The sequence below is a fragment of the Gastrolobium bilobum genome, unplaced genomic scaffold, assembly GCF_033153095.1.
Source record: "Gastrolobium bilobum isolate Gb01-03AN ecotype WA unplaced genomic scaffold, APGP_CSIRO_Gbil_v1 utg1221, whole genome shotgun sequence".
Lineage (NCBI taxonomy): Eukaryota > Viridiplantae > Streptophyta > Magnoliopsida > Fabales > Fabaceae > Gastrolobium > Gastrolobium bilobum.
The window spans coordinates 2,938,313-2,963,553 of NW_026897257.1; the positions used below are offsets into that span (position 1 = coordinate 2,938,313).

Consider the following 25,241-nt stretch of genomic DNA (forward strand, 5'->3'; position numbering starts at 1 on the left):
GTAGGAAGGGAGACCTACGTGCCTTTCTGACCTCATACTCCTGCCTGCCACCAATTTTTTTTAGCGCTTTCTTTCTTTATTGTTTTGTTTTTTTTATTAGTGTAAACTAAGATGCAATTTAATCTCTTAAAAAAATATATATACTTATCATCATTCTTAAATATATATATTTCTCTTCTGACATAATCAATTTTTTCCGGTCTTCTAAATTTTCATAAATTGAATTCATATTAATTATTCATTTAGAGTAATTTTTTTATTACTTAATTAATACTCAAATTTCTTCAGCAGAATATTTATAAATTAGGAGTAAAATATATATAAATGTGTGTGGGATTCTTGTTTATATATATTCCACACACTTTTATATATCTATAAAAAATAATTTTATTTAAAAACAGTAACCCCTTTTAATATGACATCATTAGCAAGCAAGATACAAGGAACAAGATTACAATCTAAGGTGATGGGTACAGTAGTAGGGTCACACTTTGGATTTTGCACAGCACAGGGCCCTGCCCCTGAGAGTGAGGTACAGCTCTGCCCTTGCTTCACTGTCTCACGTTGATGTCGGTGGTCTTTTTCCCACATTGTTATTATTATTACTTATACTTGCCATTCACATTCTATATCATAAATTTTGATTCCTCCATTCATATCCTTCCATGCATTTATTATGTGTGTCCTCAAACAAGTCTCTTCCTTTTCTGTTTCTTCGGTCTCCCCTTTTCTGTTTCTTCGGTCTCCATTCTATATCATTAATGCTAGTTTGAATCACAATTTATCACCAAGTGTAAAACTTGCTTATTTATTATTGCCATTATTGTAGTTGAGCTTTACCAATTCCACAGGCTTGGGGGGGAAAAATTGGATTTTTTCTCCAAATTAATATACTTGTTCTCCAATCACATTGTTTTTCTCTTCTTTCCCTCCAACTCCACTCTCTTCAACTCTTTCTTTTCTTAGTTTTCAAGTTAAAGATTTTTTGGGAAAGCGCCACTTTTAGTTGCCATTATCTTTTTTTAAACAAGCAAGAGTTGCGGAGGCATGAAGCTGCTGTGGGTGTTTGGGTTTATGGGGTTGGTGATTGTGAAATGTGTACAATGCTTCGAGAATGCTAATGTGACAGACATGCAATATGTTTGGGGAAGAGGTTTCTACAATAACAAACCTTTGATGGTTGGTCTTACTCTTATTAATGGTGCTGCTGCCAAAGGAGCTGGTATTCCTTCTTCCCATGTGCCTGCTTTCTTTGCATTAATGTATCCTTGCTTATGGAATTGGTTTAAAGTCATATACTATGTTTTGCTCTATAGCATGTAAAATTTCTGATTCTAATGCCACTTTTATAATTTGATTGATCAAATAAGTGGGGTCATCAATAGCTGTTTTGTTCATTTGGACATATGATGTTTATTTTCAAGACATTAAAATTACCTGTGCTTTGTGGATATTAATTTATGACATCGTGCTTACTCCGTTGAAATAACCATTAAGAATGATGAAGAAATATATTCCCCATTTCTAGAACACTGGCTTAAGTTGAGATCTGGAAATATTATATCTAATCAAACTTTTCTAGATTACATGGCTGACTTTAATATGGTCCCTTTTGAAATTTAGAATCATTATGTAGATGACAGCTGTAAAATACATCCAAAGTTATCAGATAATTGCTCATTATCATATATCATGATTTGTGTTCTTTTGTGCAGTCTGCCTGGATGGATCTTTACCAGGTTATCACTTCCACCGTGGATATGGTTCGGGATCAAACAGTTGGCTCATACAATTGGAGGTATGTCACTATGTGAGACACCTGAACTTTGAACAAAGTTCACCTAAGGCAGGACACAGTGGCTGTTTTATTATTACAAACTACAACCATTCTTATCTGTTTCTTGCTTTCTGATAAAATTGCTGTGATGAGTGGTGAAATTGTGTTAAGAGATATAATAAAACCATTCATGTGCCTCCTATTATCGGCTTAAGCTTTTGGGAGAGTTGGTTGCATGATTGATTGACTAGAATGACTATGCTAATGCAATCTGAAATTGATACCTAGGCACACTTAACTCTTAATGCTTTTCAGTGCATGGCTTTCAATTTTATCAAGCATACTTCCGGAATTCAGATTTGATTTTGTCGACAACTTTCTGGCATTGATCTTCACAAGGAAGCTTTCTTTACCTTATTTGTCACCCGGGGAAAACATATAGCCATTTCTTCTATTTATACGAGATTAATCTGGTCATATTTTTAATATTATCAAGATAGATGAATTTGCATAGATATATCCCATGAAAGCTCCAGAGATGCCCTGAGGCAAGAGATATGGAGAGCAGATATGAAGTTATAATGAATGAAATTCATGGACTGCATTATTTCTTGGTTTCTCCAGTTCTGTGTTGGGTGCAACTCAATTAAATAACTAGCCGGTAGGATGATATGATGGACCATTATACTGATTAGGTTCAAGTCAATGAAAAGTTGCATTAAATATTCCCCTTCCCTCCTCGCGAATGTAGGTTGGAAAAGTCTGAAACAATATGGCTGGCTCTGTTAAATATACAACCAAGTGAGAGAGTCAGTGTATGGAGATGTCAAGATCCTTAATGATGTGTGATTTTATGACAAGCAACTTATTTGTTCTATCCTTCCTATACCCTTTCATTGAAGCAAATTATGCACCTGTTGATAATTCACCTGGAAATCAATGCACAGGCCATACACATTACCTTTCTAAATCTTGTTGGATAATGCAACTGGTGGTAAATTATGTATTAGATATGATTATGGCATTCTTCCTAGCACAGTTTTTAGTTAGAATGCGAAATTTTAACAAGTTCTTCTTCTTAATATAATCTATTATAGAATCGGTAAGACTCTATCATATGGCATGTGGATTACAGGATTTAGCATTATGCTACGATGAGAATCAATTATAATTTTTCATATGGGGGGACTATTATTGGAGTCACATAAGATGATTTGGACGTGAGACCTAATCTCATGACAGGCATGAGAGATTTTGCTGCTGATACCTTTTATTCTGTATCTTTATGGGCTTCATTCTTATGCTCTATCCTTAGTCATGTCCTGGAATTTTTATAATCTTAGTCAGAGGAAGAAGCTTCTTGCTGCTTGCTGTTAGAAACAAAACTTTGGTAATAGTAGCCGTAGCATTTAATGTGCTGCTTCAAATTTTGGTTTGTTTTCAATGTTGAGCCTGAGCAAAAGGTTGATAACATTTCCTATTGATTGCATGGGCACGCAGCATCAGAAACACTTCCAAAATGCGAAAAAGAGGAGATTATAGCCATAGACATTGAATTTCCTACTTTCTCTGAACATCCTGTAGATTTGTTTGGCCATAATAACTTCAGCAAACCTTTTGGTGACAGGGAGGAGGCTGGTGTGGAACTATTGGAAATTGTGCTTACGGTAAGAAAACACGTCATGGTTCATCCATATTTATGGAAAAACAAATACCATTTATTGGGATATTGAGCAACAAAGCTGCGGAAAACCCAGGTTATAACTCAGACTCAACTGCATTACTATATTTTTCCGTTAAGCACATATACACCTAGGACATGTGTGTACACCTGTGTGTGTGTACTTATTTTTCATTTTTTAATAGAAATTGACTTCACCTTTCTTTTGGATGATCATATTTTCAGATTTCTTCAATTGGAATCGAATAAAAATTCGTTATTGTGATGGTGCATCATTTAGTGGGGACAGTCAAAATAAGGTAAGAGAGGATGCAAGCTCTTTTTCAACATTAACATCCTTTCATTTTCCTTTTCTTTTATGATATTTATTTTACTAGTTATCCCTTATGGTATGCTATTCTTTTTTTACCCCCTCATAATTTTAACCTGTTTTTCAATATATTTATTCAACTTAATTCTTTTTTCAATCCTTGTATCAGTTTGTTTGATGTTAATTTAAACTTTATCAAATCAAGGCTACTTCATTCAAGTGTTTATCTATAAGTTTTATCTGTTAGCATTGTTGGATTGGGTTGATGGTGAGTATGGTTAAATTAATACTGAATTCATCTTGCTCCACAGGCAGCAGGGTTATATTTTAGAGGGCAACGTATCTGGCAAGCTGCTATGGAAGATTTAATGTCAAAAGGGATGCGCTATGCCAAACAGGTTTACCTCTGATAATTTCAGGAAAAAAAAAAATGGCTACCTGAATTCTGTTTGATATCATTTATGTTTTCTTTTATAGGCTCTTCTATCTGGATGTTCTGCAGGAGGTTTAGCTGCGATACTACATTGTGATGAATTTCGGGAATTGTTTCCTAGAACCACAAGAGTAAAGTGCTTAAGTGATGCTGGATTATTCCTTGATGCGTAAACATCATAACATGAACTTTCAAAATCTATTATCCATTGGATTTGCTCATAGATCTTAGTTCTGATTAGTGCATATACTCTTAGTGACAAAATATTGTCTGGGATTGCATTATTGCAGTATTGATGTATCCGGCCGTCGCAGTTTAAGGAATATGTTCAGCAGTGTGGTCACCTTACAGGTATTTTCTCATTTCAAAATTTCTTGTTTCTGTCTTCTGTTTCTATTTCATAATAAATACAGTAAAATATGGTGAACCATCAAGCATAAATGCAGAAAACAAAATGTCATGAATTAGGCTCAAACAATCATTTGCCTCAGGCCTGAACCACAAAATGTACAGAGTATAATGGTGATTAGGAGCCTGTTTCAAATTACATGTATGTTGGAAAACACATCTTTGATTCCCTAAATACACCAGAATAATAATTTTGATTTATGATAATAATAAGTGAAACAAATACAAAATTTGCAGCATATACAAAAATCCCTACTAAATCATAAATCTTAGGGGGGTGTATTGAATTGGGATTTCAAAGGATTTTAATGGATTATTTTTGGACAAAAAAAATTCATTGGTATTCAATTAGGATTTTAAAGGATTGAAAAAAAGTCACATGGTATTCGATTAAAATTTTAAAAGATTATTTTAGAGTCTGTCCAAATCCGTTGTTATTCAATCAGGATTTTAAACAAAGGAAAAACAATCTTTTGGTATTCAAAAATCTGACATTTTAATGGATTTTCTATTAGTATGGATTTCGTGAGACTTTTTAGTGAGAAATATAAATAGGATGTCTCTCTCACAATCTCACCTTAACCCCTAGGATTTCTTGAGAATTCTCTATTGCAGTGTCTTCTTCTTCCTTTGGCGGGTTGACCAGCTCGAAACCGAGTTCCGCCATAGGAGCTTCATCAAAGCTCAAAAATAGCAGATTTTTGAGTGATTTTCGTCACAAAACAACCCAGAAACAACAAACCAACCAGATTCTAAAATAATCCATCTCAAAAACAACATATTTTTGAGAACTTTTGGAAGTTTAAAAAATAATTTTTCAAGTTATGGGTCGTGATTTTTTCTTTGCACAAAAAGGTATGATTTTTGTATTAAAAACAACATAAAACAGTAGGAAAACAACAGAGGAACTAAAACCCTCAAACCAATTTTCATTTTACATCAATGAAACAAGATCAATTTAAAGAAAGATTGAAACTTTCATAATATAAACTCTATATTTCGTAACAATACATTCATGAACGAAATTCTTTCGCTATAGGAAACAAATTCAAACAATTTTGTGTCAAAAGATAACTAAAAACTTGTTTTTCAAAAGCCCCAAAACAATTTAAAGTTTCAATATATCGATTGAAAATAATTTGAATTTTTTTCTAAACTTTCATGTTATAAAACTCAAAAATTCAGATTCGAAATTTTCTTAGAATACTCAATGAAAACATGCATATGAATGATATATGGTTAGAAAACTCTCATCAATTATTGGGAACATTCGATTTTTTTATTTATTAATATCATTGCTTTTCTTTGTTATTTTTTTATTAACTCTTGTAATTTTGAACGTTTGTTAAAAATTCATATGGTTTTTTAAAATCTTATAAATCCATATTGTCCTTTCAAATAAATTCTATTAAAATCCTTTAGGGCCTGTTTGGAGCACCTGATAAAGAAGATAGGATACGATAACTTATCATATCCTACTTTTATCTCTTGTTTGGTGGGTCAATAGGATATGATTAGCTTATCATATTGTCTCATTTTATCCTATCCAATACATGATTTCTTATCCTATGGGGGAGCTGTGATAGGATTCAACAGGATAGGATATCAATATTGGATACCCAATATATCCCCACGCTACCCAATATATTTGTATTTATTGCATTATATTTTGTTTTTTCTTTCTCCTTTCTCTTTTTACATAATCTTATCAGATTGTTAATCAGGTGCTCATCAAACACAGGGCATGATATCGGCTAGGGTTGGCAAAACGGGCCAACCCGGCCCAACCCGCATGCAACCCGAAAAAAACTAGCCGGGTTAGGGTTGGCTCGAAAAAAAAAACGAGCCAGAAAACCTAAACCGACCGAGTCGGGTTAGTATTGGCTCGCGGGTTGGCTAAAAATTATGGCTCGTGGGTTGGCTTGAAAAATTAACTCGCGAGTTGGCTTGAAAATTTCTCGCGGGTTGGCTCTTTTTCAGCCTATTTAAATGAATCTGTAGTATTAATGCACCAACTATGTGGCGTCCATCAGCTTAAACAAAGGGTTACAAAATGAGAAATAAAAGCAAAATATTCTAGTTTCTAATTTTTTTCACAACAAATTTACACCAACATCAAGAAACAATCAGAACCACTTGCTACCAAGTGGGTAAGATATTTGAACCAAATATAGCCAACACAGCCTAACAATAAAAAAATGGGAGGGATGTGAGAAGATTAGGGACTTAGGTTTAGAGAAGGAAGAAAGACGATGACAACATGTGTGAGTTTTGTCCATTTTTGTATATTATATTTTGTATTTTTTATTATAATAAAAACAAAAACTCAACCCGCGAGCTGGCTCGTTTGACCTGCGGGTTGTCTCGTTTTTTTCCGAGCTGGCTCCGATCGGGTTGGTAGTCGTTTTTGCCAACCCAACCCGGCTCATTTTTGACGGGTTATGAGCCAACCCGACGGGTTGGCTCGTTTTGGACATCCCTAATATCGGCTTATCAGCCCATATCCTATCCTGTCCACCAAACGAGCCCTTAAAATCCAATCTTATGAAATCTTGATTGTAAAAAAAGTCTTTAAAGTCTTTCAAATTCTAAATAGTTTTTTAAAGTGGATTCATATTGACTGATCGATTCAAACCTTTAGCTCTACTCCTCCGAAATAGGGAAATAAACAGTAAAGATGTATGTCTTGTAATTGGATAGCTATATTGGTAGGTTTCACTCAATCATCATATTGTGGAAATTTATTTAAATTTCATGGTTGGGTGTTTTCTGTAACTTCTTCTGAATGCTTGAATATTAGCAAGACATATATGTATAACTGGAAAAAGTGAATAGATGTATCTTTGCATGGCAGGGAGTGCAAAAGAACCTTCCAAGGAGTTGTACAAGTCGCCTCAACCCAATTTTGGTAATTACTATTCCTGTCATTCAAGATTATAAAATTACTCAACTAGTATAGTCAAATTCTACATTTTTCACTTGAGATGAGATACATCTTGTGCGAATAGGCATAATGCGTGCGTGGAATGCTAATATTATTATTGGTACTAGTTTTTCAATGTAGAGGCATCTCATCCTTTTCCTTTTTCCTTTTTTTTTTTTTTTGGTATTCTATTCTCAGTGCTTTTTCCCTCAGCACTCAATTGCCAGTGTTAGGACACCACTGTTTCTTCTCAATGCAGCTTATGATACTTGGCAGGTAAATTCCTACCACTATTTCCCTTACAGTTGGTTCAACACGAAATGAAAGTCCATAATCTTTTTAAAATTAATGAATTCTGCTATTTTCACCTGTGTTAGAGAGAGAGAGAGAGAGAGAGAGAGAGAGTCAAAAAGGTGAAATTGTTCTAGATCCATTTAAAAGAAAAACAAGCTAATGTTCCTTTAAGTTAATAATCTTCATCTTACGTCTTTCACATTATGCAATTTATCCCATGAAAAAATTCATGTTTATTTGGTAGCAAGCTCTCATCAGCCAATTCCTTATCACTCGGGTCGGGAAAGTACTGTTTGGTGATGACACTGGAGGTAGGGGTGTGCAAAATAACCAAAAAACTAAACCGAACCATAAACCAGTTCATGACGAATCGTAAAGAACCAGTTCATGAACCGAACCGGTTTTTAGAACCAGTTTAAGAATAGTACCAGTTTTGAACCGACTCGAACCGTTTTTGAACCGGACCAAATTGATTTTTATAACTTTATTTTTAAATTATTTTATTTTTTTCTTTTTAAAATAGGTCGACCAGAACTGAACCGAATCACTTCCGAACCGAATTAATTTTGAACCGAACCGAACCATTTAAACCAATTCGGTTTGGTTTTTAAAAACTTTAGTTCGGTTCGACCCACGCACATCCCTAACTGGAGCATATAGTCTCATGACGAGTGTTGTTGACCATTGTTGTTGTCATGTGTCATGGACTTGCATCAGATTCCTGGGTTGAAAAACTAATATGTAGATGATTGCTTCTGCCTTCAGATTCAAGCCAGCCTAGCTCCGCCATCTGCTGACTATCATTGGAATTGGATTGAATGCAGAAAGAATTATGCACGTTGCAGTGCACCACAGATACAGTATCTGCAAGGTAATTAATTAGAAGTTTCAAGAGTGTTTCATGATGTCAGTTGTTCTCAACGTGGTTACTAATGAGTGGGAATATCCTTGAATGAAGTAGGTTTTCGAAATCAGATGCTCGGAGTTGTAAGAGGTTTCTTAAGGTCTCGAAAAAACGGGTTATTCATAAATTCATGTTTTGCTCATTGCCAAGCTGAAAGACAGGATACATGGTTTTCTCAGGATTCTCCTCATATTGGAAATAGAGTACGTCTATTCTAACTCATTCGTTATAAATAACTCATGATGTTGCTTTTATCAATTTGGTGGAAGACTTACACTAGAGTTGGTTCATTGGAGCATGAGTTATATGCCTCACTACATAATGGCTTAACAATTTAAAGGAAAAGGTTCAGGAGGAAATGTTGCCTTCTTCAAGTCTTAATCCCATTCATTAAGGGAAAAGTTTCATTGTATAACGTTTCTGTTTCATTTTAACTTATATTTTGCTTCTAGTTATAGGATTCCATCTCACCATTGTAATGGTTGTCTAAAAATACAAGCAGGGAATCGCAGAGTCTGTTGGGAACTGGTTTTTTGACCGAGTTGGTGTCCAGGCTATTGGTTGCCCTTACCCTTGTGACAAAACCTGCCATAATTTGGTTTTCAAGTGATAGACCCGTGGAAGTATCGTTATTCTTTTCATAATTTTCATCTGCTCTTAAGTAAGATGGTTGTTTAACATCTTATATTGCAAATGTGTCGTTGGGATCTCAAAAAGAAAAAGTCATTGCCAGGAAAAGCATGCTCTAATATTGGAAGTTTGGAACCAGTTTATTGCCATAAGTTATACTATTCATTCATGTAAACCATTGACTGAGTTTATTCAGTTTTCATTGAATCAATTTTTTGCAAGTAGATTCGGGTGTCTGTGGAACATTGATTATACTCTTCACAGTATGTTTACAAGTTCAATTGATGAATAATGTGTCATATTTTACTTCTTTTTTTTGTATCAACCCTAATTAACTCTTTGAGGCGAGTAAGATTTTCGGTATCCCCACAAGCTTTGGCTCTTTGAATCCGTTATGAGAACAATCTCGAGTTTGGGGTGAGTCATGGATTAAGATTTTATGCCCCTTTTCAAAGGTGGTATTGATAGGGATCGAACCATGGTTCTTTCACCACCTATTCAAGTCAGCTACATCATTTTGTACGTTTCATATTTTACTTTGGCTATGATCAATGTTAATGAAATAACGGTCATATTTTTACTTGATCCATTCACTCACTACAATTATGTATAATAGCTATGACTTTTTTTTTCATAAGAAAAGAGAAGATAGAAAAAGAAGCCAACCATTACAGAAAGCATATGCAAAGCATCCGCCATTGGATAAAGGATAGAGGATCCTAAGAAAAAGCCGAAAGAGAATTGAATGGGAAGTTTTAAGAGTGTGTATGAAAACGTTTTTAATTTTGGAATAGACATGGTTAGAATTAGAAATAATATTTGATTAAATTAGTTTATTTCTCAGTTTAAGCACACATTATTTATTAAATATATATTCTCTATTAATGGAAATAAACATAAATTGCAAATATATTTTTTTACTCAAAAAATTCTTTCAAAACACAGACAGAAAATATATATTTCTCTATAAAAAAAATAGGATAATCACCCCCTAAACTGCCAAAAATTAAGGATAAAATTTGCAGTGTGTGGTACTGAGCAGTGAGCACAATTGTTAAAATTGAAATAAATACTCATCAGTTATATCTATTTCATTCACTGTTTTTGTTTTTAATGATACATGAGTTTATTTATTTCAAATTTTAATAGAGAAGTATGTATTACATAATATTCAAAATTTATTCCAAAAATAAGGACCCTATCGATAATACAGAAAAGCACACATCCTTTTGAGTATAATTTGATGCATTTCCATCAATAAGTGAGTATATCTTAGTCACTTTAAATCAGTTGAATATTCATATCAGAGTCGGCTCAAGGGATAATATAAGACCCATGACGGGTCATCCTTTATCCGTAAAGGGATAATAAGTGTCATGCAATAAAAATTGAATATTTAGTTAAACACATATAACGTGAATTGATAATCAAGATAGCTTAGTCGCTTGAGCTTTAGCTTCCAACTAATTAAGTGAACCTTGACTTAACCTGGTTGTAAAAATACGCTGCCTGGGGTGCAGTTTCGAATCCAAGGGTTTATATTCATTGAATTAGGTAGACTATAATATTTTATCATATAAATAGATGGTTTTATAAAAGTTATATTGTAAGAAAATTGATTGTGTTATGTTATAGAGATTCGTTTTGCATGCCGTAATTTTTTTTTTTTTTTCTTCAAAAAATACGGGTCTCATAAAATATTGTGTGTGTAAAAAAAAAATTCTGATCATGTTGCATGATGAATGCAAACATCAATAATTTTTTATGGTTAAGATCGTCGACGGTTTTATTTTTTTAGCCTGAGTCCGACACAAATCTCTGATACCCCCAATGGGGATTTTTTTTAACATGCACCCATGCATGTTTTATTGGATACTCCTTCACCAAAAAAAGAAAATTTCTCTTTTATTTATACCCTTATCTTTTGTTTGAATTCTTTTCTAGTCCTTTTTTGTTTTCATTTTTAGACAAGTCCCACCAAGGCCGGGACCGCAAAAAATGAACTCCCCTGCTGGATGGATGAGTCTTTGTCATTCAAAGTAAAAAGCATAACACTTGAGGATTTTCTCTCCCTTCTAATGTTTCCAGGTGCGATTTGTCATTGGTTTTTGTGTGTAATTAAATTTAATTTTTGTCAGGAAAATGATACTCTTGGCTATTTTTCAGCAGCCTTCTCGTAAACTCAATTATTTAAAATAAAACATATTAATTTTTTAGTATATTGATCCAAATTATATCTTTGAGACAAATTGATTATGAGATTAATTCTAGATCGAACTTCATCAACCCCTTCTTGTAACATCCCGAGCGCTGACGAGGGCGGGGAGTGATCGCCGGTGCAAAGAGACACGGGCATAGAGTGGCTCCTGACAGACTTTCAGCAGGGGGTTACATGCATGAATGAATCGAATGGACACTCGAAAGAGAGGGATTCCAAAGATTATGCAGGTATGAGACTGCACAGTTTAGGATAGCTTATAAGAATTAATTGGTACTACATATACTAACAAGATGCATCTACTTTTCGGTAGCCCAGAACAGAAGAACTCCATAGTTAATCGTGCTTGACTTGAAGCAATTCTGGGATGAGTGACCTCCTGGGAAGTTTTCCGAAGAAGTGTGCGAGTGAGAAAAAACACACTGAAAAGTCTCATGTTAGTATGTGGGGATAGTCATTGATTCTTGAAGCAGCCTGGCGTTACAAGTGGTATCAGAACATGGCCTTTTTCCAGTACGGTGTGGTTCGAGGACAAACCAGGCAGAAGCTAGTGGGCATCTAACATCCCGAGCGTTGACGAAGGCGGGGAGTGATCGCCGGTGCAAAGAGGCACGAGCAAGGAGCGACTCCTGACAGGCTTCCAGCGGGGTTACATGCATGAATGAATCGAATCGACACCCGAAAGAGAGGGATTCCAAAGATCGTGCAAGTATGAGACTGCACAGTTTGGGATAGCTTATAAGGATTAATTGGTACTACCTATACTAACAAAATGCATCTACTTTTCGGTAGCCCAGAACAGAAGAGCTCCATAGTTAAGCGTGCTTGACTTGGAGCAATTCTGGGATGGGTGACCTCCTGAGAAGTTTTCCCCAGAAGTGTGCGAGTGAGGAAAAAACACATTGAAAAGTCTCATGTTAGTATGTGGGGATAGTAATCGATTCATGAAGCAGCCTGACGTTACACTTCTCAAGTAGAAATCGAATTCAAGTTCTCCTCATTTTATTAAGCTATGTTGCCAAATGAACTACATTTATTGGGTGAAGATATAAAAAAATATATAAAAGTGGCACTTATTTTTATTTTTAAATGGACAAAACAAAAGGAAAGTGTCTATATTACAAGGGATTTATTATTTTTATGATGGGAAAAAAGTTTCCGATGTTACTTTACGTAACTTTATCTAATGTTCATCTAAACGACGTTGTTTTGGGGTTGAAAAATTAAAAAATTAGAGAGATAAAGACTATTATAACCCTGAAATAAATTAAATTTACAAAAATACCATGATTTCCGTCCCAAAACGACGTCGCTTTGATGAACATTAGATAAAGTTATCTAAAGTAACATCGGAAAAAACAAACCCTTTTATGATACATAAGAAAGAATTTATCTCATACACACATAAATTCAAGATAGATCCTACTTTATTTTTTTCTCTCTCTATGAAAGTGAACCTCACCTACAAATGAATCTGTAAGAGATAATAATTATTTCCTACTCCATGAGAAAACTATTACCCTTATTATAATTCATAAAATGGGTGATTTTTTGTGAACTAATATTGGTACTCCAAGATGGTTTTTGTAAAGAATCAAATTAATCCAAAAACTTAAATTGTTGGTGAGATAAATAAAAAAATCTAACAGTTCTAAAATATTTTTCGTATATTTGAGTTACTTATTTGCAACGTGATGTAGTGGGAATTGCAGTCCCCATCAGTTAGCTGAACCACCAATAAAATGTTGACATGAACTCCACCAATCTCCATAAAATCACTCCATATTTCCCCCACACGAAAATACAATTTTTTTTCTTTTAAAACGATTAGTTCATTGAGAGAACTCAGGCAGAGACAAGCTAACATGGGAGTAATCAAATACTTTCCCACAAGATACATAGAATTGAGGAAACAAACAGAGCCGAAGAATGGAATGCTTGTATTTGGTGATAGTCATAAGAGTCACTGCCAATATGGTTGTAAAATAAAGTGCACAAAGGGAGAGAAAGAGAGTTAAACAAGTGACCTTTATCGGGTTTCATAAAATCCGATGGTGGAAACCAATTTGGTATGGAAAAAAGGCCGTGTAGGTCATTGAGGGGAACAGTTTAATTAGATGTCAAGTAGGTTAATCTTTAGGGCCAACACAAAGGTGCAACTATTGGGGCTCAACGCACGAGGCCCACCTCTTACTTTGACATGTGTCACCTCTTATTCTCTTATTGTGTCTTCTTGTATGTGACTTTTGAAAGAAAAGAGAACAAGAGAAGAGGTAAAATCTATATGCTTAAGCAACACACAAAGTACAATGTGACAAAAAATATCATGAAATAAATAATATATATAGACCATTAAAGAAAAGGGTGAGAGATGTCCAACTAAAGCAACATTGGGGGAACAACCTTTTCTTTTACCCCTTGTTTTTAACAAACCGAATCCTAAATCTCTCTCTCCTTTCTTGAAGAATAATTCTGCTCCCTGTGGCTTCTAACTCCCACCCTCTTCTTGCTGTTTTTCATATGCAATAATGCTGGTACCAGTGGAAAAGTATTCCATATTCCTGTTATAGAAATACACAACAGGTAGCACCAAGAAATTAAGTTAGGCAGTATACACAAGTTCACATCATAGTGGCATCTTCACAGCTAGAGGTGAAATGAAAAAGGACCAAAAGAGGAAAGTAAAAAATGAAAAAGAAGAAAGTGTGCATCTGTGTATTACATTTTCTCTCGGTATAGCTATAGCTAGGTACTCTTTTCACCTGCATGGGTTTGTCAGAATAGCTACTATTGCCCCAGCTGCCAATGCCATTTCAAAAGGAAAAGTATAATTGGAGACATATTCAATCAAGAACATGATGAACAACTCAACTAACATATATATGAAATCAAATTGGTTAAGTAATTTAATTAGTTCAAACTAAATAAACTCCAACCAATAATTGCAATGCAAACACTATTTATTACCAAATTACACATAAAAAGAATCATTATAGTTAAGTTTAAACTAGGATGATTGATTATGGGTTGTGAATTTGAGGCTCACGGTTTTAATCAGAGTAGCAAAATTGCAATCGGAGGGAATTGGGAGTGCTAAGGCTTTGCACATGCCTAGGCACATGCATGCATATGTTTTTATTTAGAGAGAGAAATAGAACTGAGTAGTTGATTGCATGTTTCTTAAAGTTGGGCTCATGTCCTCGCTTTTGAGATAAGAATTGCTTAGTTCAATTCAGAAAAAGTAGTAAAAAGAATCCAACATACCAAAACTTGCCCAAATAAGATGGTAGACTGTTTCTTACTTGTAAGTTACAAATTTTGTGTCCCCCTCAACTTCCACTCGTAAATGATCACTATCACACACACAAGTTCACCACGCCTGCACGTAATTCAATTGTTTTATTTCACAATTTGTTCAAATATATATTCTGTGTGCATCCATTTCTATTTGCTACCATTAGTTAAGCTAATCCTTTTTTATATATATGTATATAATTATTAATAGTCAATACAATTTGGATCTTCAAAGAAAAAAAGAAGAAGAAGAAGCAAAGAGTTCGTGTATCATAAGCTGTGTGTTTTTGTTAATGTATCTCGTTATCCATACCAAAATTTTAAAACAGTAAATAAACTTATTTTAATAACTATATGACAACCCACAGAAACTCATGATAATTATCATAAATTGATTAGGTAAAACATCACTTTTAATTCTGTGCACTGGGTCATGGAAAAGCGGTGGATTTCTTTCTTAAATAACAAAAAAGAATTGTTTTAGATTTATACACATTTTTTATTGCTTAGATCATATATTTTTTTCAAAGAAATCTTAAAATAGTACTATACTATTACATAATTTAAGTGCCTATTCTAGTCCCCTTGTTTTAGAGTATAATAGATGTTAGTGGGATGACTCATACCTTAAGATAGCCACATAGGCATAACTTGTCGGATTAATTAAGCTTGGTTTATAGATATATAGCTCTGTGGGCTTGTTTGATTGAACCATATTTAGCATATCACGTACATAAGGAGCCTCTGAAGAGGTATAATAATTTTTTAATTAAATGTAATTAAGATGCAACTGCATGCATTCATGAATTTATCTGCTTGGTCCAATTTCTTTTGTTAATATGTCTCTTAAAAAGGAAAAAAGGCGAAAGGGTCCAGCTCTATAGTTTTACAAATGTGAATGGTGATACTTAAAGATGGAAAACGTAGAAACATATAACAACAGAAAGAAGGAGGTTTGTCTACTCTGCAAATTCCAAAGAGGAGACTGTGACTTTAAATCATGTTTCTTTGTCTCTGGATTTCTTTTTTCTCTTTATTCCATATTTGATCCTCGTAGCCCCACCCCCACACGTTGGGTCTATTGAATAAAAAATCCATTTGAGGCTCTTAGAACATACTTATGACTCTACCCTGTTGTCATAAATTGCTATCTATATAATATAGTACTCTTTGTTAATATTATTATTTATTATATAAAAGGGCATGCAAGTCATTTATAACTATGTGCATAGTTATAATATTAAAGTTGCTTTTTTTTTTTCTCTTCCACGTTAGAAAAAAAATAACTTTAATATAACTGTTAGTACATAGTTATAAATGAGTTGCAGTATAAAGATTTCATTCTTACAACATCATACTTATATTTCCCATATACAAATACTTTTTATCCCTCAATATATATATGGGGTAAACATTTCTACAGCCACTTTAGATAAACTTATCTACAACCACCATTTTTAACTATGTTCTCTCCGGAGAACATAGTTATAATATTAAAGTTGCCTTTTTTTTTCTCTCCTCATTTACTTTTCAGAACTTGTCTGTTGACGTGGAGAGAGAAAAAAATCAACTTTAGTGTTATAACTATATTCTCCCGGGAGAACATAGTTAAAAGTGGTGGCTATAGATAACCTTATCTAAAGTGGCTGTAGAAATATTTTTTTTTCTCTCTCTCTCTTTCTCTCTCTCTCTCTCTCTCTCTCTATATATATATATATATATATATATATATATATATATTGTTAGAAATATATAAAATTATTAATATAATCTCACCCACCAGCATAAATTTTTGGGTGAAATAGTTCTTTACATGGTATCAAGAGCAGGTGGTCCTGAGAAAACTCAGCCACCACAACCATCGTCAAACCGGCGACACACTAAACCTCCAACCTTATTAAGGCTGTTTTTCCCTTCCGACAAAGTCCTAAGAGCAAAGTAAGGCTGTCAATCACCGTAAAGGGAATAATTCGGCTGAATCCCAACCTTCCACCGCCGTCAGTAGCCGCTAGAAAAATTTTTCGGCGACATTTCCTGCCAAGACCCACACCATTCAAAACAGAAGGAGCCGATCTACAAGTTCCAAGAAGGACCACCAGATTATGCTGTGCCACGTGCCCGCACGCACTAGAGAAAGGACGGAGCGTCCGCCCCACGCACAACCACTATATAGCGCGTTCAAGCCACACGCCTCCCTGCAGTGCTCTGTTCTGATTCGGAGAGGTCTCGTTCGGCTCGTCTCCCTATTTCTTATTTGTTTGAAGGCTCGTATCAATGATTTGAGACCTTTTTTATTTAGGACTATGGCTATAAAAAAAACAACTTAGAGAGTGATTGTTGCTACTATTAGGCACGAAACAGTTCCACTTCTGCTGTTATTTCTGTATCAGACTCCAAGTTTGCTACCTTGGATGACTCAGAGAGTATCATGTCCCATGCATTGTCGACCCTTCAAGCCGAGTGAGCTCTTGTGTGAGAGGGTGTGTTAGAAATATATATAATCATTAATGTAGTCTCACCCACCAGCTTAAGTTTTTGGGTGAAATGGTTCTTTACACACACATATATATATATATATATATATATATATATATATATGGGAAAATACTTTTCATGTTGTAGGAGAATATCTTCTCCTATTTGCAGTGTTGTGAAACTCGGCCCGGCCGAGTCTACCTAAAACTCGATGAACCAGTCATTGGTTTGGTTCGGGTCAAGCATAGGATAGGTCATGCATCAAACCCGATCAAAATCGGTGACCCGTTCGGGTCATGCATTTTTTTTTAAAAAAAAATTCAAAATTATTTTATCTTGTCAGAAAAAAATGTACAACTCATTTTAAATTTTTTTGTAATTTTATTTGCTAGTAATATACTCTTCTACAATGACTTCAAATTTCAGTTTTCAATATTGAGGCAATTTCCGAAACAATAAATTAAGAGAACGTGACATATGTCATTTCAATATAGATGAATTTGAAAAATATGAGTTCACAACTTTTGACATTTTGAATGTCATTGAGAGGTATGCTTATGGGAATTCTAAGTTGCAATATAAATTGACATAGTAATAATGTATTTTCATTTATTTGTGTTTTATGAATTTGTAAAAGTGTGATTGGATAATTTTTGAGTTTATTTAGTGAACCTTGTTTAACCTATTTTAGATATAAAAATATAATTAAATTTATATGTTCATATTTTTACATATTTATACATATATTTTTATATATATCAAGATCAACCGGTCCGACCAGTAATCCAAAAACTTAATACCTTAATTGACTCGATGCCCGAATCAATTTTAATAACACTGCTATTTGTCTCATGTTGAAATTCGCGCTTCACTTTTGTTTTTTAAAAAAGAACCGTGGGGCTCATTCTTTGTTCTATTAATAGGAAAATTAAAAATTTTCGTGCAAGAGAAGTTTAAATCTTATATATGGAAAAATATTTTTCTTATTAGGAGAGATAAAATTATCTCCTGCAATTTTAAAATGATTTCGTTTTAGGGCTTTTGATTAAAAATAGAAGATATTTTGAAAATTTTACATTCCCCTTTGTTATCATGACTTTTATTAAATGCCATTTATTTTTAATTTTAATCCTAAAATAACATCATTTTGACTTTTGAGATTATAAAAAATAAAATTATTGGTTAAAATAGGATCGCTGCCTGGATGTTACAAAAGATTATGGCTGAGGAGGAGCGAATGCCAGAATAAGTAGAAGGAAGTGCTACCAGGTAATTTCACTGGTTACAGATTTGTAGAAAAAAGACCGTTATTCGGCCTCAACTAAAGATCTAGAAACAGTGTTCTGGAGTTTAGATTTCTAGGACACTAGTAAATGGCCAATGAAAACAAGTAGCCTGATATAATTTTTTTGTATAAGGACAATTACCTGTTTTAAAATTAGAAAAAAGTTGACCAATATTCTTAGTGATTTATTTCAGAATCACTCTATATTCCTGTGGGTATTTTTATCACATGTATCCATATGCTTTGTAAAAAATTATTATTTTTTTATCACATATGTCTCTGTTATTTTTTACATTTTACAAACTACAGGAGTATATATGATAAAAAAATAAAAAAATCACAAGAGTATAAATAATTCTGTAATAAACCACAAAGGCATTAATAAATTTTTCCCTTAAAACTAATGGGTAAGTAATTGACCTACTAATAATTATAAAACTAACTAACTTTCTTACACTAATATTAATCACCAAAGGTATCCCCTTTCGAAGCAATCATCTAAGAGAAGTACAAGGTATCAAAATCCAACAAATTCGCAAAAAGCCTAATATACTTCTTGTGAAGCTCTCATAAACTTTTATGCTTTATGTTAGGCCCTTGTATTTAATCCTACTTTGATTGTAAATATATCCATTTAATCTCAAAGTATTTATTTCAACTCTTACGTACTTGTTAGTCTACATGTCCAGCTACAGATTAACTTGCTTTATGGATCGAAATTAATTCTATTTTTAATTTTTTTTCTAATTTACCCGAGAAATCTCATCTCTTACTTACTAAAGTGGTGGCCATATATGACTAGCTGTATATTCATTTTTTTTTATTATAAATCGTTTTAACGAAAGAAAGAAGGGTAATTCAGTTTATGAAATTTATTCTAAAAGCAAAATCCTACGATAGTTAACAAGAGAAGTTGGTATCCTCTTATCTAATCAATAAATTTTTGGTGCTACTATCGCACCAAAGTAGGGTTGGCAAAAAGGGCCAATCCGGCTCGACTCGACCCAACTCGCATGTAACCTGAAAAAAACAAGCTGGATTAGGGTTGGTTTGAAAAAAAACACGAGCCAGAAAACTCAATTCAACCCGACTCGAGTTGGATTAGGGTTGGGTCGCGGGTTGGCTAAAAAATATGACTCGTGAGTCGAGTTGGCTTGAAAATTGGCTCGCGGGTTGGCTCGTTTTCAGCCTATTTAAATGAACCTGTAGTATTAATGCACTGGCTTCCATCAGCTTAAACAAAGGGTTACAAAATGAGATATAAAAGCAAAATATTATAGTTTCGAATTTTCTTCACAACAAATTTGCACCAACATCAAGAAACAGTCAAACCACTTGTTACCGAATGGGTAAGATATTTGAACAAAATAGAGCCAGCACAGACTAACAATATAAAAATAGTAAGGATGTGAGAAGATTAGGAACTTGGGTTTAGAGAAGGAAGAAAGATGATGACAACATGCGTAGGTTTTGTCCATTTTTGTATATTATATTTTGTATTTAAAAAAAAAAACTCAACCCGCGAGCTAACCCGTTTGACCTGGGGGTTGGCTCATTTTTTCCCGAGCTAGCTTGGGTCGGGTTGGCTCGGGTTAGCAGCTCATTTTTGTCAACCTAACCCGACTCATTTTTGGCGGGTTACGAGCCAACCCATTTTTGCCAACCCTACACCAAAGATTTAGTACATCCCACCAATAAAAACATTATATGTCAGCCAACATTATTTCTTCTCTGCCAAATTCTCTCTCTCCTTGACATGTAATACTCCAATTGATGAGATGCACTTAATCTAGGTGCATCAGATGCACTAAGATTTATTCCTATCTAATGAGTGGGTTTTTAGAAAAAACAGACTACGTCACATACAATGAAAAGACAAAAAGAAAAAAAGGAAAAAGAGCCAAGAGAAACTCTTTTCTTCTAAGGGTATGTTTGGTGCATAGTATAGGATAAGTTCTGATAGTATATGACCTGATTGAATTTTAATACTATCCAGCGTTTGGCATTATATTGTATAAAATAATATATTGTATAAGATAATATCATCTAGTATTTAGTAATACGCTGTATAATGCTATATAGGATAAAAATAATTATTTTTAATAAAAATATCTTTTAATAAAGAATTTATATAATTCTTCAAAAAATATCATATGATATTAATTTTTATAAAAATCTATTGATCAGTGTGTTCAAAAAATAAAATAATTTTTATAAAAATAAAATATTCAATATTTTAAAATTTAATATATTCAAAAATTAATTTTTATTTTAATATATTAATATTAAAATAATATATTAATTTTTTAGAATTGCACTGGTCAACGATGTTAATACACCTTTAGACCGGATTAAGTTATACATCGCTTTGATGTATTAAGGGATTCTGCTGTATAAGCTTATACTATACGGTGTCACACTAAATAACTGAAAATGTCATAACGTATAGTATAAGCTTATACTATCATGCCCTAAACGTATATTTTTGTGACATGATTCAAAATGGTAATCAAATTTATAAAATCTTTTTAAATACCTATAATGTTAAAAAAAAAACTTCAAAATTATCATTTTGGTTTACTTTTACTCAGGTTGTGCTGTTAGCATAAACAAGAAATAACAACACTTGCACTTGAGTCCAAGATTTCAAATCTATCAATGTTTAGCTGGAATAAATGCATTCCAGTTTACTACATAAGGCTGAACATCATAGTTACTCCAAGTTGCCAAACTGGGGTTGATGATGGAATGGATCAAGCTGTCAATTTAATTTTTTTCTACTTATATTGGCTTGGGGAGTTGCGATGGGTAATCAAACAAAGAATGAATTCAATGTCCCTTATACATAGTCTCCATCATTCTCTTCCAACACTTATGCACTGGCATGACTTTGGTTGAACTTTAGTTAAATTTGGCTGAACCTATTGAGTTATCCCACTTTTTGCATTAACAAATAAGGATAATACCCAAAAGGGACCAGCAAACGAGTGTAATTAGATGCTTGAACTCTTTCTATTCAAATGTCCCTTTGTAAGAAATTAGTTGACATTATTATTGTTTTGTTATGGCTAGAATGCCCTTGAAAGTTAATTGGTTTTCCACCAGAAAATGGTACAAATTAAAGAACTTTTCACTCCCCATGATTTGTTAAGATGGTATGATGAAGAAAGAAAATGGAGAGAATTTAAACACAAGAAAGAAACAATGTTCTGTAGTCCAATATTTTAGAGAATCCTCAGACAAACAAGAAAACTCACTAAATTACACTATATACTAGTATACCGGTATTAAAAAGACAGGATATATTCATCCATAGATAGCTTTTTACATTTATTCTGATTTTATTAATTATTATACGTGGTGTGCATGTCCATGGCCAGAGCTATTGAGCCAAACCCTTTGCCTTTCTTGCCATTTAATATTTCAAAACATGATGTCCTCCCATAATCATGTGAAGACATTGCCATGGAATGCAAACTTTATTAAAATAAAATAATAACCTTCCAAAATTATAATAAGCAGGAAGAGTGGTGGAAGATCATTAAGACTTGATTAAAATAAACAAGATTTCTAGGTTCCAACCAACCAAAACTACAAAATAAGTAATTAATTGAAGACCGTGTAACTTAGGCCTTGTGGACATGTCGCCCACCCTCAGGGCAAATCAAAACCAACGAGAGTCTGCTGAATGTCTCATTTGCCTTTGCTTTTGCTTATCTCACACACTCTCTCTTTCTCTCTCTCTCTCTTCTGTGGTTTAAACTTTATAGTAGCTTCTGCTATATACATGTATATATAAGGAGCCTAAGGTGGCGGCTTTTCTTTTCAGCCTTCCTTAGTTTCATTGATTGGAAGATATGGAAACATTAGAACAAATTGATGCTCATCAAACACAGTCATCATCATCATCATCTTCTTCAATTGATAGCAGCTACCACCCTTCTGGGACACCACCAGCTTCTTTCTCTTCATCTCTCTGCCTAACTAGTGTCTGCAGATATAGTAGCACCAGAAACAGAACTGATTTGAGCACTGACCTGAGACTTGGTCTTAGCATCTCTCCTTCTCAATCTGAACCAGAATTCAATTCAACACCAAGGTACATATACATACCTTCCCTCTGCCTTCCTCACTCCCTTTCTCTTGTTCTCAATTGCCCTTTTCTGAAGCTAAAAGCTTTGATATTTTAATGGATTTAATTCACTAATCTTGATACTATTGTTTGTGTAGAATATGTTTTATGCATATATGGTTAGTTGCATTAACATGTTAATCTATACTTCAGGGAACAAACTTTTGACTGGCCACCAATTAAGTCCATATTGAGGAGCACCCTAGTTAAGAGGCAACACCAACTGAGCCAAAGATCTTGTTTATTTATCAAAGTGTACATGGAAGGCATCCCCATCGGTAGAAAATTAAATCTGTTGGCACATCATAGCTATGATGAACTTGTAAAAGCTCTTGGCCATATGTTTAGGACCATCATTCTCTGTGAGCATTGAAACCCTCATAAAATCATTTCCTTTTTCAGCTTTATTTTTCTCTCTTGGACCACCATATTTAGGGATCACAAATTGTTTTTTCAGGCCCTAACCTTCAACCACTTAGTTCTGGGAATTTTCACGTGCTAACTTATGAGGATCAAGAAGGGGACTGGATGATGGTTGGAGATGTGCCGTGGGAGTAAGTGGATATGTACATCAAAATTGAACTCTTGAATTAAATGTTATTAGCTCTTCTACCAGCAACATTGGACCTATTCATTTTCAGTATTTTGACCATTTTGTATATAATACAGGATGTTCTTAACCAGTGTGAAGAGGCTGAAGATCACAAGAGCTGACAGATGCTAGTTAATTTATTAATTTTCTTACAATCTCTTACCACACAAGCTCCTCCTCAATTTTCACTGTTTATAAATTTTTGTTCTTGTTATTGATTAGTGAGTGGGTGAAACCCTTAGAAATTCCACAAAACAAAATGGTTTTCATGATTATAATATATGATAGCAATATACACCCAAAAAAGTAGATGCATTACTTCTTACCTAATTGTCAATTCAGTGCATAGCTACATCGTTTCTTTATCTCTTTGTTTTATGGTGGAGTCTGCTTTTATCAATCTTACCTACAATGCATTGCTAGAGTATTTCTTGGTGTCTCTCTTTTATGATGGAGTACACTAAAAAATTTCAAGCTTGTTTTGGAACTAGCTCAACTATTTTTGTAATAATTTGGTATATTGCATCTTCTTTTCATGAATCTTACCTATAAGTTGAAATACCAAACACCCAACCAACCCAAGGTGTAGCTGAAAATTTATCAAGGCTAATAGTGAAACAATGAAAAGCAGGTAAGATTTTCGTAATTTCCCTAGTGGTGCCTTTTTCTGCTGTAGCAGCTTTGAATTGCTTTGCTTTGCTTTGTTGGGTACATCATAATGCCTATGGTGTCCATACCCTTCGTGTCAAGAACAGTGGTTTTGCTTTCATTGCCGTAGATAGTGAGGAAGGTTCCATGAATTAAACAATCCAATATTCAAACACATGTACGCCAGAGATGTGAACTCATTTTGATTGTAGATCAAACATTTACCAGCTGACAATGATACTTCATTTGGACAATCATTGATAGCCCTTCAATTTCAAGTTTGTACTCTTGCTAAAGGACTAAAAAATATTGAACTTTTGGCGAGGCATTGGGAACCAAATGTCAGTCACATACACGGATATCATGCACTAAAATAGATTGCTTAGAGATATTTGTTAGTGCAATTTTTTTTTTCTTCTTTTGGTGAAAAATCACAATTCTATAATAGATTACAAAATTATAATATATAAATAAAATAAAATAATATTTTTGTTGATAGTTATTCCTTGTATGTGACTCAATGCTCTATCATGTTAGGCAATAAGTGGAGTCCATGGTAGAAAATTAGGGAAAAACACCATTTAAAAACTTTTTGGCAAAAGAATTACCGAGTTAAAGGTGATTGAATAAATTTTTTCAAACTAATGCGGTCAAACATGTCACTTATACTGACGGGACTAGTCCCGTCAACTGTACTGACAACACTCGTACCACGTCAGCGCCACGTACGCAGTTCCGTTATCGTAAAATTTCGGAAGACCATAACTTTTGACTCGAGTATCCAAATCAGATAAATTTTTTTTTGATTTCACATAACTTTTTGAGATCTACGCAATGACACCTCATTTGACATATTTTATCTCCCACAAACATAGTTTGAATTTGTGACAACTGTACCACAATCATAAGAGCGTTTAAATCTAGAAGATGGCACAATGGTGTTGGTTCGGAAAGAACTCAGGATCTTCTGGATTTAAATGATCTTGTAATTGTTGAACTATTGTTACAAATTCAACTATGTTTGTGGAAGATAAAATATGTCAAATGAAGTATCATTGCGTAGATCTCGAAAAGTTATGTAAAATAAAATAAAAATCATCTGATTTGAATACCCGAGTCAAAAGTTATGACCTTCCAAAATTTTACGATAACAGAATTGTCTACGTGGCGCTGACGTGGCATGAGTCTCATCATTATAGTTGACGAGACTAGTCCTGTTAGTATAGATGACATGTTT

General features: G+C 33.8%; 2 protein-coding genes across 2 annotated transcripts; both read left to right on the top strand.

The window, feature by feature from the left end:
* The first annotated feature begins 465 nt into the window (after positions 1–465).
* LOC133305566 (pectin acetylesterase 10-like) lies at positions 466–9,593 on the top strand. Its single transcript, XM_061505829.1, has 12 exons — positions 466–1,222; positions 1,716–1,798; positions 3,405–3,534; positions 3,684–3,757; positions 4,080–4,166; positions 4,246–4,370; positions 4,492–4,552; positions 7,464–7,517; positions 7,731–7,808; positions 8,592–8,697; positions 8,788–8,933; positions 9,233–9,593. Exons 1-12 carry the CDS (start codon positions 1,048–1,050, stop codon positions 9,338–9,340), a joined length of 1,227 nt encoding a protein of 408 aa, XP_061361813.1. The 5' UTR covers positions 466–1,047; the 3' UTR covers positions 9,341–9,593.
* Positions 9,594–22,455: 12,862 nt separating this feature from the next.
* Positions 22,456–23,545, top strand: LOC133305547 (auxin-responsive protein IAA4). Its single transcript, XM_061505800.1, has 4 exons — positions 22,456–22,731; positions 22,918–23,126; positions 23,222–23,318; positions 23,434–23,545. Exons 1-4 carry the CDS (start codon positions 22,490–22,492, stop codon positions 23,486–23,488), a joined length of 603 nt encoding a protein of 200 aa, XP_061361784.1. The 5' UTR covers positions 22,456–22,489; the 3' UTR covers positions 23,489–23,545.
* The last annotated feature ends 1,696 nt before the right edge of the window (positions 23,546–25,241 follow it).

Excerpts from the sequence above, each read along its gene's own strand:
- LOC133305566 (XM_061505829.1), top strand. The coding sequence starts at position 1,048 with ATGAAGCTGCTGTGGGTGTTTGGGTTTATGGGGTTGGTGATTGTGAAA. Across the intron at positions 1,799-3,404 it reads GTTGGCTCATACAATTGGAG|GGAGGAGGCTGGTGTGGAAC; the intron begins GTATGTCACTAT and ends TTTTGGTGACAG. Across the intron at positions 4,553-7,463 it reads GCAGTGTGGTCACCTTACAG|GGAGTGCAAAAGAACCTTCC; the intron begins GTATTTTCTCAT and ends TTTGCATGGCAG.
- LOC133305547 (XM_061505800.1), top strand. The coding sequence starts at position 22,490 with ATGGAAACATTAGAACAAATTGATGCTCATCAAACACAGTCATCATCA. Across the intron at positions 22,732-22,917 it reads GAATTCAATTCAACACCAAG|GGAACAAACTTTTGACTGGC; the intron begins GTACATATACAT and ends TCTATACTTCAG. Across the intron at positions 23,319-23,433 it reads GTTGGAGATGTGCCGTGGGA|GATGTTCTTAACCAGTGTGA; the intron begins GTAAGTGGATAT and ends TATATAATACAG.